Source organism: Myotis daubentonii, chromosome 1, assembly GCF_963259705.1.
Source record: "Myotis daubentonii chromosome 1, mMyoDau2.1, whole genome shotgun sequence".
In the NCBI taxonomy this organism is placed as follows: Eukaryota; Metazoa; Chordata; class Mammalia; order Chiroptera; family Vespertilionidae; genus Myotis; species Myotis daubentonii.
In genome coordinates this window covers 88,955,013-88,968,862 of record NC_081840.1, presented here as the reverse complement: position 1 = coordinate 88,968,862, position 13,850 = coordinate 88,955,013, and the positions used below count along the sequence as shown (strand labels likewise).

The 13,850-nt window shown below is 44.7% G+C and overlaps 1 protein-coding gene across 1 annotated transcript; it reads right to left on the bottom strand.

Moving 5' to 3' along the window:
- Window positions 1–4,205: 4,205 nt before the first annotated feature.
- Window positions 4,206–6,271, bottom strand: LOC132241529 (sodium-dependent phosphate transport protein 2B-like). The gene has a single exon (XM_059710406.1). The coding sequence runs from the start codon at window positions 6,267–6,269 to the stop codon at window positions 4,206–4,208; it is 2,064 nt and encodes a 687-aa protein (XP_059566389.1). The 5' UTR covers window positions 6,270–6,271.
- Between the last annotated feature and the right edge of the window lie 7,579 nt (window positions 6,272–13,850).

Here is a 13,850-nt window from a genome sequence, read left to right as displayed (position 1 = left end):
AATCTAAACAAATTTTGGGCTTACGAGTAAATTAGCAAAGGCAGTACAAGGTTTACTTATATAAGCTTTCTACTCTAGATTCTTTTAACTCTTATGATAAGGTTGTCTCTGAGGCCTCAGGAGCAGGGAGGGCGCCTGTCACGTGGGGGATCCGTCTCCTGGTTAGGGGGACAGAGAGGTCAGGGTTTCTTCTTGCATGGGCAGTTTCTTAAGTAACTTTAATTCAAAGTGATCAATATGACCTTGAGTCACTCCTTTGTCAGTAGAACCCCCTTTCTCAGCATCACAGTTTAGACTGACAGGATTTGAATCTTCTTTATTAAAAAAAAAAGAATAAACAAATAAAAAACATGGGTGGATTAAGAATATCATGCGAAGTGAAATAAGTCAGACAGAAAAAGTCAAGAACCATATGATATCACTTGTGCCAGGCCCCAAACTCCATTAGAACAGAAGCTCTTTTGTTCAAGATCTTTTTAAATATCCTTTGTAATAAACTGGTAATCTAGTGAGTAAACCAGTTTTCTGAATTCTGTGAGCCACCCTAGCAAATTAATTGAACCTAAGAAGGGGGTCATGGAAACCTCTGACTTATAGCCAGACGGTCAGAAGAACAGGCAACAACCTGGACTTGCAATTGGCATCTGAAGTGGGGGGAGTCTTACTAGGACTGAGACCTTAACCGGTGGGATCTGATACTAACTCCAAATACACAGTGTCAGAATTGATCAAATTGTAGGACACCCAGCTGGTGTCAAAGAACTACTTGGTGTAGAAAGAATTGGTGACAGAATCATACTCATCTAAGTATTGCATTGACATAAGAAGTATCCAGCCCTAACCAGTTTGGCTCCGTGGATAGAATGTTGGCCTGCGGACTGAAAGGTCCCAGGTTCGATTCCGGTCGAGGGCATGTACCTTGGTTGCGGGCACATCCCCAGTAGGGGGTGTGCAAGAGGCAGCTGATCGGTGTTTCTCTCTCATCGATGTTTCTAACTGTCTATCGCTATCCCTTCCTCTCTGTAAAAAATCAATAAAATATATTAAAAAAAAAAAAAGATTCCACTGCTAAAAAAAAAAAAAAAAAAAAAAAAAAAGAAGTATCCAAACTATAGAGAATTTTTATAAGTTTATCTGAGCCAAAATGATGGCAACTGCCAGGAAGCAAGATCTCAATGGATTGAGAAAATAAACCCAAGAATAGGACTTTTGCAGCTTATTTTATACATTAGAATAAAAGGACACCTAAGTAAGGTTACATGAAATCTATTGGTGGTAAATTAAGGGGGCAGGAGAAAGCAAAGGGAGGGAAAATCTCTAAGAATGGATAAAAAGCAAAATGGAGAAACATACTTCTTTTACACTGGTGGGTACAGGATAGTTAACAATTAACATTTACAGCACATAGAGATAGTGTGCAGGAAAGAAGATAACTGTGAAGGGTTCTACGCTCTTTTGCTCTGGAATCAGCGTTCTGACTTGGATTCTGGCAAAGATTACTCTGGCATTTCAAAGGTCTGTTATCTTAGATGCAAAAGGACAGTAGACACACTCACTTAAGGTAAAGACTGACCTTTGTCAAGGAAGCTACCGGCCTAGGACGTGACCACCTGCCATGACTCACACCGTCACTTGCGGTCTCTGAGTTTCTAAAGCCCACCATGCAGGCCTCTGCGGAGCTTGTCAGGGTTAGTATGTGGCCCCTTTCTTGTCCACAGTGGGGGGCTCAGGTTCTGAGAGAAAACAAAGGACAAGAGCTCTTTGGGAGAGAGCTTTCCCAAATATCCTCAACTCAACACAGCCTATCCTGGAATTAATCTTACTGTGACCTGTTGCCCTCTATATTTTTGATGCAATTCATATATAGGGATTTTTACATGAGAAAGTGTTATAATTTCTTAAGTCCACACAGGTGGCTGGGAAATCCCTCAAAGCATTGCCCAAGCAAAGAGGGAGAGCCTTGCTTAGAGTCAAAGTCATAATGGGGGTCCAGAGGCATGCATTCGTTCCAAGGGGAGAGTTGAGGTAAAATGGAAGGAATTAGCGAACTTTAGATAAATATTTTTTTGAGATAAGAACTAGTAATTCCCATAAGATTTCTCCAAAGTAAAAAAGAAAACTCAAAAAAAAAAAAAAACCTTAGGAGATTAATGTTAGTGTTTTTTTCTTTTCTTAATGGGTAAATGTTTTAGTTTTTATTTAGTTTAAGTAAATTGGCTCTTTAAAATCAGATTATATACCAATGTCTTAAACATATTGTTTATTCCCCTAACCAGTTTGGCTCACTGGATAGAGCGTCAGCCTGAGGACTCAAGGGTCCCAGGTTCGATTCCAGTCAAGGACACATGCGCGGGTTGCAGGCTCCACAGTAGGCGGGAGGCAGCCAATCACTGATGTTTCTCTCTCTCTCTCTCCATCCCCCTCTCCCTCTCCCTTCTTCTCTGAAATCAATAAAAATAATTTTAAAAAAACATAGCTTATCATTGGTGTGAACATTTAATACACTGCAATTTCTGTTTCCCCCAAATGCTGCTGGTGCATCTTAGAGTTACAGAAATACCTTATGTCAAATATATGGCTCATGTCTCTTGCTTCCCCATGGTCTGGTAAAGAATGTGATGACTATGACAATACATATGCTTTATAAAGCTGGGCTGACACCCTATTGTCTTCCAGGAACTTGTTGGCTTCCTGTATACATACACATTTACAAAATGCATCTGCAGAGTTAAGCATTTTTAACTTTGAGAGCTTAAAGCACTTTACAGACTATGATTTCTGTAGGAAACGGGTATAATATGTAATCTCTTACATGTCAAAGAAATTACCATTGATTTTCCTGGAAGAGACCATTTTTCTCTTCATATAATAACTTAAGCATATTTACTTAAGGGCTATAGTCATATCTTCATCATTACCATCATATTATCACTCAGTGGTTAGAGAGTCTGCCGGTGAACCTAGGAGTCACGGGTTCGATTCCCACCAACGCATAGGGGGGTCTGCAGAACCCTGGTGGAGTCCTATCAGTCCCGAGTGTGGGGGTTCTCAATGGGGGTGGGGAGGGGGCTTACCTAGGGGAATCCTGTTCAGGCGCTGCCATAGACCAATTCCAGCATGTCATAATTTTAAGACTTTCATCAAAAGGTTGATGAGACTTGGGGACTCAACAGGGTTGAGTCACACATATAGTCACCTGTTGGAAATGGCTAAAGGCATTTCCCCAAACCTGAATAGTAAACTGATTGTGCCTGCCAGACAGCTAAAAGGCATCTTAATCTACATGTTATTGCCTCCTACTGGCCAAACACCTGAACAGCCGTAGGCTATTCCCCAAACTGGCAATGCTTCCGTACCCTTTGAAACCTTACCCTATGAAGTGTATTATCTCCACCTTGCCTTAGGACAAATTGTGTTAATAAAAGCAAGGGTCCTAGACAAGGAGGGGACTCTTTAGTTCCTTTAGCTGAAGATCCTCTGACCCCCAATGCCTTTCAAAATTATATCTCGTCTCCAGATTCTTTATTAGTCTCTGGATTCCGATGTCATCTACGCATAGCCCCTTTTCCAGATTCCTGAACCCTTCTTGATGCTGGGACATGAACCCTGGCAGGCGTCATATGTCGGGGTCCAACCCCAGCAGGTCCAGGGGTTCCCAAAGGTATGGATGGAGTCAGCAAAGAAGGAATGACACAAAGACAGCGTTCAGTTGATCAGCAGCCTAACTAGGTTCTCTAGCCAGGATTTCCAGCCAGGTTCTGTTTTTATTGACTTATTACATCTGTATTTATACCAGTTGATTTTGGTAAAGGAGAATTTTATTGCAATAAGAAAAGCATATATGTGTGTGTGCATCTCTGAAACCTTCCATAAATTCCTCCCTTGGGACTTCAGAAGATGGTTACGTCTGAAAATAAGTCCCATTGGCCAATCCATCTGTGTGCAGGAGCGGGTGGGTGGAGGGGATCCATTATCGAGCCAGGCTTCATTGTCTAATTCTCTTTCTGAACCTTCCTGGGAGTGAGAGACCAGGGAGCAGGGGCGGAGACAGAGCGAGAGACCACACAGGCTGACACACGCGCAAAGGGGAATGAGAGACAGAGCTGATGTTGATGCCATTTCTCAGCAAAGTGGAGAACGGCGTTGCAGAACCAGGAGGGACCGAGGGAGACTTGGGGCCCCTCCTCCCACCTCGGGGGCAGCCCCTACAAGGCGGTGAGGCTGGAGGTGGTGTTTGTGTTCAGGGCGTCCGCTTTGGACTTGGGGACCCCTTCCGGGGCCTCCAGGACCATGGAGAGGCTACGAAAGGACTCGGGGACCTTGATGTGGATGGCCTCCTCCTCCACGGGGTCCTGGCAGCACTTGCTGCAGCGGCAGCACGTGGGGCAGCGGATGCGGCGGCAGCAGTTCCTCATGCAGCAGCCGGTGGCCAGGGAGACCGCGATGTCCCAGGGCTTCAGCGAGCGCATGCACAGGGGCAGGAAGTTCCAGGTCTGGAACACCTTGGGCAGGATGTGGGGGCAGCGGGCCTGCAGGAGCTTGAGCACCACCACCAGAAGGATCACGAGGACGATGGGCACCCCCACGCCCACCAGCACTGGCCACCCAGCCAGCGAGAGGCCAAACACGGACAGCGGGACCAGAAAGAATAAGATGACCAGGTAGAAGACGGCAAACCAGCGGTACTTAGCTGAGATGTTGCCAAGGCCCTTAGCCAGGCGGATGGGCAGGCGGGTGAACGGGATTGGGTACCACAGAAGGATACCCGTGATGTTGAAGAAAAAGTGGCACAGGGCGATCTGGAGTGAGCTCCTCAAGGTTTTGCCTGGACTGGCCAAGGCAGCCATGATGGCGGTGGTGGTGGTGCCAATGTTGGCCCCCAGCGTGAGTGGATACGCCCTCTCAATGCTTATTACACCGACACCGATCAGTGGGGTCAAAGTAGACGTGAACACTGAGCTGCTCTGCACGATGAAGGTCATGCCTGCCCCCACTAAGATAGCCAGGTAGCCAGTCAGCCAGGAAAAGGGGAAAGGGAAATCGGTGTTGATGGTCTTCTTGATGACAACGGCTACTCGCCCCTCGAGCACAGAGCCCAGGACCTTGACGATCATGATCAGACAGCCACAGAGTACCAGCAGGGAGGTGACCAGCAGGATGATGCCAACAATAAGATCCAGGAAGTTGGCATTCACAAAGAGGTGCTGGCACTTGGCAATATTCTCCCGGCGGGTCACGTTCTTGATGGTCCAGGTGTGGAAACCATTTGCCCAACAGAGGTTGGGGGAGGTGCAGTTCTGAGTCGAGGGGACGGTGACATTCATCTGAGTCACATTGGTCACAGTTTTGCACCAAATCTTGATCAGACTCTTGTTCTGAGCTGCTGGGTCATTCATTGCAATCTGGTTGATAACCTTTTTATCCAGCTGGATAATTTGCTTTGTAAGAGGACTCGTGATAACTTTCAGAAGTTCCGGAGCATTTTCTCCGCTTTTGAAATGGAAGGACTCCACTATCAGGTTGGTCAGGACCTCCAGGTAGTGGGTGGAGACCTCCACAGGCAGGAGCACCAGCACGGAGAGCCAGTTGAAGAAGTCATGGACGGTGGCCCCGGCAAAAGCCCTTCTGAACACATTCCGGTCTCCTGCCTGCATAAGCGCCACGAGGGTGTTGGTGATTGAGGTCCCAATGTTGGCTCCCATGACAAAGGGGACGGCAGTCCGCACCGTCAGCAGTGAGGAGGCCACCATGCTGACGATGATGGATGTGGAGGTGCTCGAGCTTTGCACCATGGCTGTCACCAGCACCCCGATCATCAGTCCCGCCAGGGGGTTGGACATGATAGAGTTGCTGCTGAAGAACTTCCCAGCCATTTTCCCTCCAACCAGCTGGAAGGCACTGCTGAGGACATCCAAGGAGCACACGAACAGGTAGAGGAATCCCAGGAGCAGAAGGAACTTCCCGATCCCTTGCAAGATACACAGACTCTTCCCTTTGGTGTCTCTCTCTGTCCACTTGATCCCCTTGTGCTGAAGCTCGGGCAGGTCCCAGGGGTCTTCTATGTCGGTGGGCTCCTCTACCGGGGTGGCGGTGGAGTGGGATGGCAGAAGTTCAATCTTGGTTTCAGAGGTCCCGGTGACATTTTTGTTGGTCTCCTTTCCTTTCCCATCTGTGGGGGGCTGTTGGCTCGTGATGCCTCCAATGTATTTACCTGGGTTGGGCTGGGCATTTTCCACCTCAGGCCAAGGAGTCATGGTAGCTCTGAACATCTTCCAAGAGGCTGAAGTCCTCTCCCTTCTGTTCTCTGTGGAGTCTGGGTCCAGCAGTCCTTGGGAAGGTGCAATCTGGAAGAGCTGCTCTCTGAGGAAGGAGATGACAGAGTGAGCCAGGAGATAGCTTTCTTCAGTTGAAGCCAAGTTCTGTTTTCATTGTCTTGTTACATCTGTATTTATACCGGTGGATTTTAATCCTATCAATTCTGTTCCAAAGGTTAGGGCGTTTCTTATCTCCATTCCAAGGTTACTCTATTGTTCTATTAAGCTACAAGGAAGTAACTGAAGGAGATTATCCTAAGTAAAGATTATGTAGCATAAGCGTGATTGTTGTTCGTAGTTAAAGTGATTAATTACCCGCCTGGCACTTAGTTAAGGGGTTTTATTCCCTCCCTAACTCCAGGGGAAAATCCTCACCTGGGGAAACAACCTTTCTTGGGGAGGTGGTCCTGTTTAAAACACATAGCATTAAGAGGGGGAGCAAACATATGCCATATACGCCAGGTCCTTTGAAACATAAGCAGGACAGATGTTTCTTCCCTGCAGTGACTGTGTCAAGCAGCAAGGGTGGATCGGCTTCTGACAAATTCCCCCATTTTTATTTTTTAAATGGCAGCACGCGTAAATCAGCGGCCACCTCTCGGATTGGGTTGTTTAAGACTCGGAAGAAGACTGACAAGCAATGATGGTGAGCATAGCAATAAACATAGTGGATGGAGTGCACACAGAGCCTTGTAGAGGTTGCTGGCCTTTTCAGTCAAGGGATTTCAGCTGTCCCCAAGTCGGTGGTTTGATTGTCCTCGTTGATCTGGCTAGTGGGCGGTGTCGCGGGCTATGGGCTCCCCGAAGTATCAGCGCATTGAAGGGCTGGATCAAAGGATCCATCAGGGCCGTGCTTGATTGTGGTGTCGGTGTCCGGGGAGGAGTCAGCTGTGCCCTCTGGGTCTGTTGATATGGATGATACCGGGGAGGAGGAGGAGGCAGAGACAGAGGGTAGTAGAGAGAAAAAGAAGAGAAAGCAAAAGAACTACAAGGCATGGAAGTCTTTAGAAAAAAGAGGGAGAAAAAAGGGAAGAAGGCAGCATTCTGACACAGCCCTTTCCTTCAGCTGCCCCTTTCCCTGTGGTCCAAGGTAGAAATGGGAAACAAGTCCTGTTGCAGTGAGAGGGCAGCTGCTGTCAGCCAGTCTCTGTCTTTACCTGGGTCCCGATCTGAGCTGGGCGTGGGAAGTGAAGCAGCCATGAGGGCAGGAGACCTCCCTCAGAAGGGGTGAGGGTTCAGCCCTCTGCAAAGTTGGGGGGGTGAGGGTCTGTGCCCCACCTCTGTTGACCCCCAAGTTGTCTCCTGATGGCCCCTCTGCGACTCTACCTGTCTTAGGTTGTTCCTTCCCTGAGGAATCTTACCTGTCTCTGGCTAACCAGCCATCCTCCGGGGCCAAGCAGGGTTATGTGAGGTGTGCGAATGAGCGCCCCCCTGCAAGAGGTTCAGTTCTGTCTCCTTGGTAGCCTATGCCCCCATGGCCTCTACGCCCAGCACCTGCCTTGGGCTCCCTTCGCCTGCTGGTGGGGCCCCAGCTTTGGTCACATATCTTGGGGAGCCCAGGTTTCTTCTCCAGGGAGGGCCCAGCTCACACCATTGGGCGAGAGACAGATCCATGGCACTGGCCACCACGAGGCCTCAACCTCAGTGTGAACAGAAAGCCCAGGCAACCGCTGTGGGAAAATGGACTATGAGAGAGGGTCCCTCTTGGCACAAGGGCAAGAGGGGCCAATACAGGACAAGGGAGGAATGGTCTGTCAGCATGTAGTCCCAGGACAGGGCTTTCTCAGCCCAGGATGTCAGGCTCTTGGCACAAGACAACTCCACATATGGGGCATATACCAGACACCCCCAGTGATGGCAGAAAGGGGAGGTGCCCTTCCTGAAACAGTAGGGTAGGGAGATTCTAGAAAAGGCTGTGTTCAGGAGAGAAGGAGAAAGGCCAAAGAACCAGCAAACAAGTAGTCAGATTTAAAAAGAAAAAAAAAAGAAGGAAAGGAGATGTGGGGCAAAGCTGGGACATATGGACAGACAAAAAGGAGGCACATGTGATCCTCCCAATGGACAGGTGGTTCCAGCTCAGGGCTGCACATCTGCTGCAGACAGTCACTGGTCAGGTGTGCTAACTCAGCCTCCCAGGGGTGGCGGTCCCCAGGAGGGAGGCAGAGGCTGCTCCTTCTGGAAAGATACAAAACACAACCTCTTCCCCACATCATCACCAGATCTGGTAAAACTCTTGTCTGGTTTGTGTATCCTTCTACCAGGCTGAGTCGGCAGAGGCTATTGTAAAGGAGGCCCGATGCCTTTTGGCTGCTGTACAACCCTCTGCATTGTATTTATTTTATTTATTTTTAAAATTTAACATATAACATTCTCCCCCTTTTTTGTTTTGATAGAAAAGGTTTATATTGATGGAATTGTCAGTTTTTCTTTTTGTGTCAAGAGCTAACTTTGATGTGTTAAAACTAAGTAAAATGCATTTACTCAATCCAAAGCAGGCATTAAAAAGAAAAACCCCAAATGCTCTCTTGTATCCATTTTAAGAGTAGGATTGGCGCTTTCCGCTATTACCTGAGTCCTGATCTATCACCCCAGACAGAGCTTGCCAATCCTGCACTTTCCCAGGGTGGAAAGGCTGCAGTGGGGTTAAGGATAAGGCTCCTTGGGTCTACTTTCTCCCATGCCTTTACATTTGCCAGAAGCTGATCCACCCTTGCTGCTTGACACAGTCGCTGCAGGGAAGAAACATCTGCACAGCTTATGTCTCAAGGGACCTGGCATATATGGCATATGTTTGCTCCCCTTCTTAATGCTATGGGTTTTAAACAGGACCACCTCCCTGAGAAAGGTTGTTTCCCCAGGTGAAGATTTTCCCCTGGAGTTAGGGAGGGAATAAAACCCCTTAACTAAGTGCCAGGCGGGTAATTAATCACTTTAACTACCAACAATCAGGCTTAAGCTACATAATCTTTACTTAGGATAATCTCCTTCAGTTACTTCCTTGTAGTTTAATAGAACAATAGAGTAAACCTTGGAATGGAGATAAGAAATGCCCTAACCTTTGGAATAGAATTGATAGGATTAAAATCAACTGGTATAAATACAGATGCAACAAGACAATAAAAACAGAACTTGGCTGGAGATCCTGGCTAGAGAACCTAGCTAGCCTGCTGATCACCTGAACGCTGTCTTTGTGTCATTCCTTCTTCGCCGACTCCGTCCACACCTTTGGGAACCCCTGGACCTGCTGGGATTGGACCCCAACAAACGCACATACCTGAGTTGCAGGTCCGATCCCAGAATGTTTATCTCTCTCTCTCTCTCTATCGCTCTCTCTCCCCCCCCCCCTTCCTCCGTCCCTCCCTCTCTTCCTCTTTCTCTAAAAATCAATGGGAAAAATATCCTCAGGTGAAGATTAACAAACAAACAAACAAACAAACAAATCTTATTAGCCCTAATTGGTTTGGCTCAGTGGATAGAGTGCTCAAGGGCATGTACCTTGGTTGCGGGCACATCCCCAGTTGGGGGTGTGCAGGAGGCAGCTGATCGATGTTTCTCTCTCATTGATGTTTCTAACTCTATCCCTCTCCCTTCCTCTCTGTAAAAAAAAACAATAAAATATATATATAAAAAAAATTAGTGGCATGGTTTGAGGGAATACAATTAGCTACCAGAGGAATTAAACACACACACACACACACATCTTAAAATTAAAATTTAGAAAGAAAAAAAAAGTCTTATTTGAGGAAGTGAGGTCTGAAAGGTTAACTAACTTGCTCAGGGAAAAATGGCACATCTGTTACTAAAATATGGTTCCTGGGACTTCTGCTTTCTGCATGACAGAGTAACAGGAACTAAATTTGCTGCCTTCCTTAAAAAACTGAAACTGGAGAAAATTTTTGAAACAGCAGTTTCAGACATTGGACAACAGGCAGCATAGGAGTGTGATCCTTGAAGGGAAACAAAAGAGATAATCTCCTTGGTTGCCTGGAGAGAATTTCCTGGCTGTAGCACAGAGAGGTCTCCTTGAGGTAGAGCCCTGAGGTCTCCCTGAGTTGAGGAGACAGAGTTAAAAGTTTGAGAAAATTCAGTGGGTGGAATTTGCAGAGTAGAGTAATAGAGAGATTAATTCGGGGGCTGAGGAGAGCAGGGAGGGAGAGAGAGAGAGAGAGAGAGAGAGAGAGAGAGAGAGAGATCCAAAGATCTGAAGAGGGTTCCCCTTAAGTATTCAACTGTGTACTGCTACTGGGGAAATAACCACCAAAAAAATTATTGCTGAAGCTCACACAGGACTAATAATGATATATTCTCAAAAACCAAACTGAAGAAACCTCATAATCAGGTCATCAGTTAGAGTACTCAGAAGGCTATTTATTGCCTCAGTAATAATGAGATCATTTAACCTTAAATTAAAGGCTGCTTTGACAAAGCTTAAAAACAAGCCTCTAAAATTAGTTATTTAACTGTGTACCCAAACAAAGCTCAAAAATATTTAAAGGAACACAAAAAAGTCCAGCACAGCCCAGATGGTGTGGTTCAGTGGTTGAGCATCGACCCATGAACCAAGAGTTCACCAATTTGATTCTGGGTCAGGGCACATGCTGGGGTTGCAGACTCAATCCATACTGTTTGGGGGGGGGGTGGATTGGGGGGATTAAGAGGCAGCCAATCAATGATTCTCTCTCATTATTGTTGTTTCTGTCTCTTTATCCCTCTCCCTCTTTCTAAAATCAATAAAAACATATTTTTTAGATAAGTCCAGCACCCAATAATATAAAATTTCACAATGTTTGATATCTAACCAAAGCATGTAAAGAAGAAAATATAATCAATATTGAAGAGAAAAAAATCAGTCAATAGAAAGAAATCCAGAAATGAAATAGATGATGTAATTAGTATACAAGGACATTAAAACATCTATTGCAAATATAAACTTGCTCCTTGACTTACGATGGGGTTACATCCCGATAAATCCATCATAAGTTGAAAATATTTTAAGTCAGAAATGCATTTAATACACCTAACTTACCAAATATCATAGCTTAGCCTAGCCTACCTTAAACATGTTCAGAACACTTACATTAACCTATAGTTGGCCAGAATAATCCAACACAAGGAATACACTGTAGAGTATTGGTTATTTACCCACATGATCGTGCGACTGACTGGGAGCTGAAGCTCCCTGCCACTGCCTAGAGCAGTGATGGCCAACCTATGACACGCGTGTCAGAGGTGACATGCGAACTCATTTTTTTGGTTGATTTTTTCTTTGTTAAATGGCATTTAAATATATAAAATAAATATCAAAAATATAAGTCTTTGTTTTACTATGGTTGCAAATATCAAAAAATTTCTATATGTGACACGGCACCAAAGTTAAGTTAGGGTTTTTCATTTTCTTTTTCTTTTTTTTAATTAAATCTTTATTGTTCAGATTATTACATTTGTTCCTCTTTTTTCCCCCCATAACTCCCCTCCTCACAGTTCCCGCCCCACCCTCCGCCCTCACTCCCCACCCACTGTCCTCTTCCATAGGTGCACGATTTTTGTCCAGTCTCTTTCCGCATCTCCCACACCCCTTTCCCTCCCAAGAATAGTCAGTCCATTCCCTTTCTATGTCCCTGATTCTATTATGATCACCAGATTATTTATTCACTTGATTCTTAGATTCACTTGTTGATAGATGCATATTTGTTGTTCATAATTTTTATCTTTACCTTTTTCTTCTTCTTCCTGTTCTTAAAGGATACCTTTCAGCATTTCATATAATCCTGGTTTGGTGGTGATGAACTCCTTTAGCTTTTCCTTATCTGTGAAGCTCTTTATCTGACCTTCAATTCTGAATGATAGCTTTGCTGGATAAAGTAATCGTGGTTGTAGGTTCTTGGTATTCATCACTTTGAATATTTCTTGCCATTCCCTTCTGGCCTGCAAAGTTTCTGTTGAGAAATCAGCTGACAGTCGTATGGGTATTCCCTTGTAGGTAACTGGGTTTCTTTCTCTTGCTGCTTTTAAGATTCTCTCTTTCTCTTTTGCTCTTGGCAATCAAGAAGATTGAAATCATACCAAGCATCTTCTCAGACCACGATGGGATAATATTAGAATTAAACTACAATAAAAAACAACCCAAAATACTCAAACACTTGGAAGCTGAATAGCACGTTATTAAATATTGATTGGGTTACCAATGAGATCAAAGAAGAAATTAAAAACATCCTGGAAACTAATGACAATGAAAACACAACAATCCAAAACCTATGGGACACAATGAAAGCAGCCCTGAGAGGGAAGTTTATAGCTCTACAGGCCTATCTCAAAAAACAAGAAAAAATGGTGGTAAATCATCTAACTCTACAACTCAAAGAATTAGAAAGACAGCAACAAGAAAACCCCAGAGTGAGCAGAAGGAAGGAGATAATAAAGATGAGAGCAGAAATAAATGACATAGAGACCAAAAAAAACAATACAGAAAATCAATGAAACCAAGAGCTGGTTCTTTGAAAGGATAAACAAAATTGACAAACCTCTAGCCAGACTCACCAAGAAGCAAAGAGAGAGGACCCAAATAAACAAAATCAGAAACGATAGAGGCGAAATAACAACAGACCCCACAGAAATACAAATGATTGTTAAAAAATACTATGGACAGCTCTACTCCAACAAACTAGACAACCTGGAGGAAATGGACAAATTCCTAGAAAAATACAACATTCCAAAACTCAATCAGGAAGAATCTAAAAATCTCAATAGGCCAATAACTATGGAAGAAATTGAAGCAGTCATCAAAAAGCTTCCAGCAAACAAAAGCCCAGGACCAGACGGCTTCACAGGGGAGTTTTACCAAACATTCAAGGAAGAACTAAAACCTATCCTCCTCAGACTACTACAAAAAATTCAAGAGGAAGGAACACTTCCAAGCTCATTCTATGAAGCCAGCATCACCCTAATACCAAAACCAGGTAAAGACAACACAATGAAAGAGAATTACAGGCCAATATCCCTCATGAACATAGATGCCAAAATCCTCAACAAAATCTTAGCAAATCGGATCCAGCAGTACATCAGAAAGATCATACACCATGACCAAGTAGGATTTATCCCAGGGATGCAAGGATGGTACAATATCCGCAAATCAATAAACATGATACATCACATAAACAAACTGAAAGAAAAAAACCACATGGTCATATCAATTGATGCAGAAAAAGCATTTGACAAAATCCAACACCCATTTTTGATAAAAACTCTCAACAAGGCGGGAGTAAAAGGATCATACCTCAACATAATAAAAGCCATATATGACAGGCCCACAGCCAACATCATACTCAATGGACAAAAACTAACACCATTTCCCCTAAGAACAGGAAAAAGACAGGGATGCCCACTCTCACCACTCCTTTTCAACATAGTACTGGAAGTATTAGCCATTGCAATTAGGCAAGAAGAAGAAATAAAAGGCATCCAAATTGGAAAAGAGGAAGTAAAACTGTCCTTATTTGCAGACGACATGATATTATACATACAAAACCCTAGAGACTC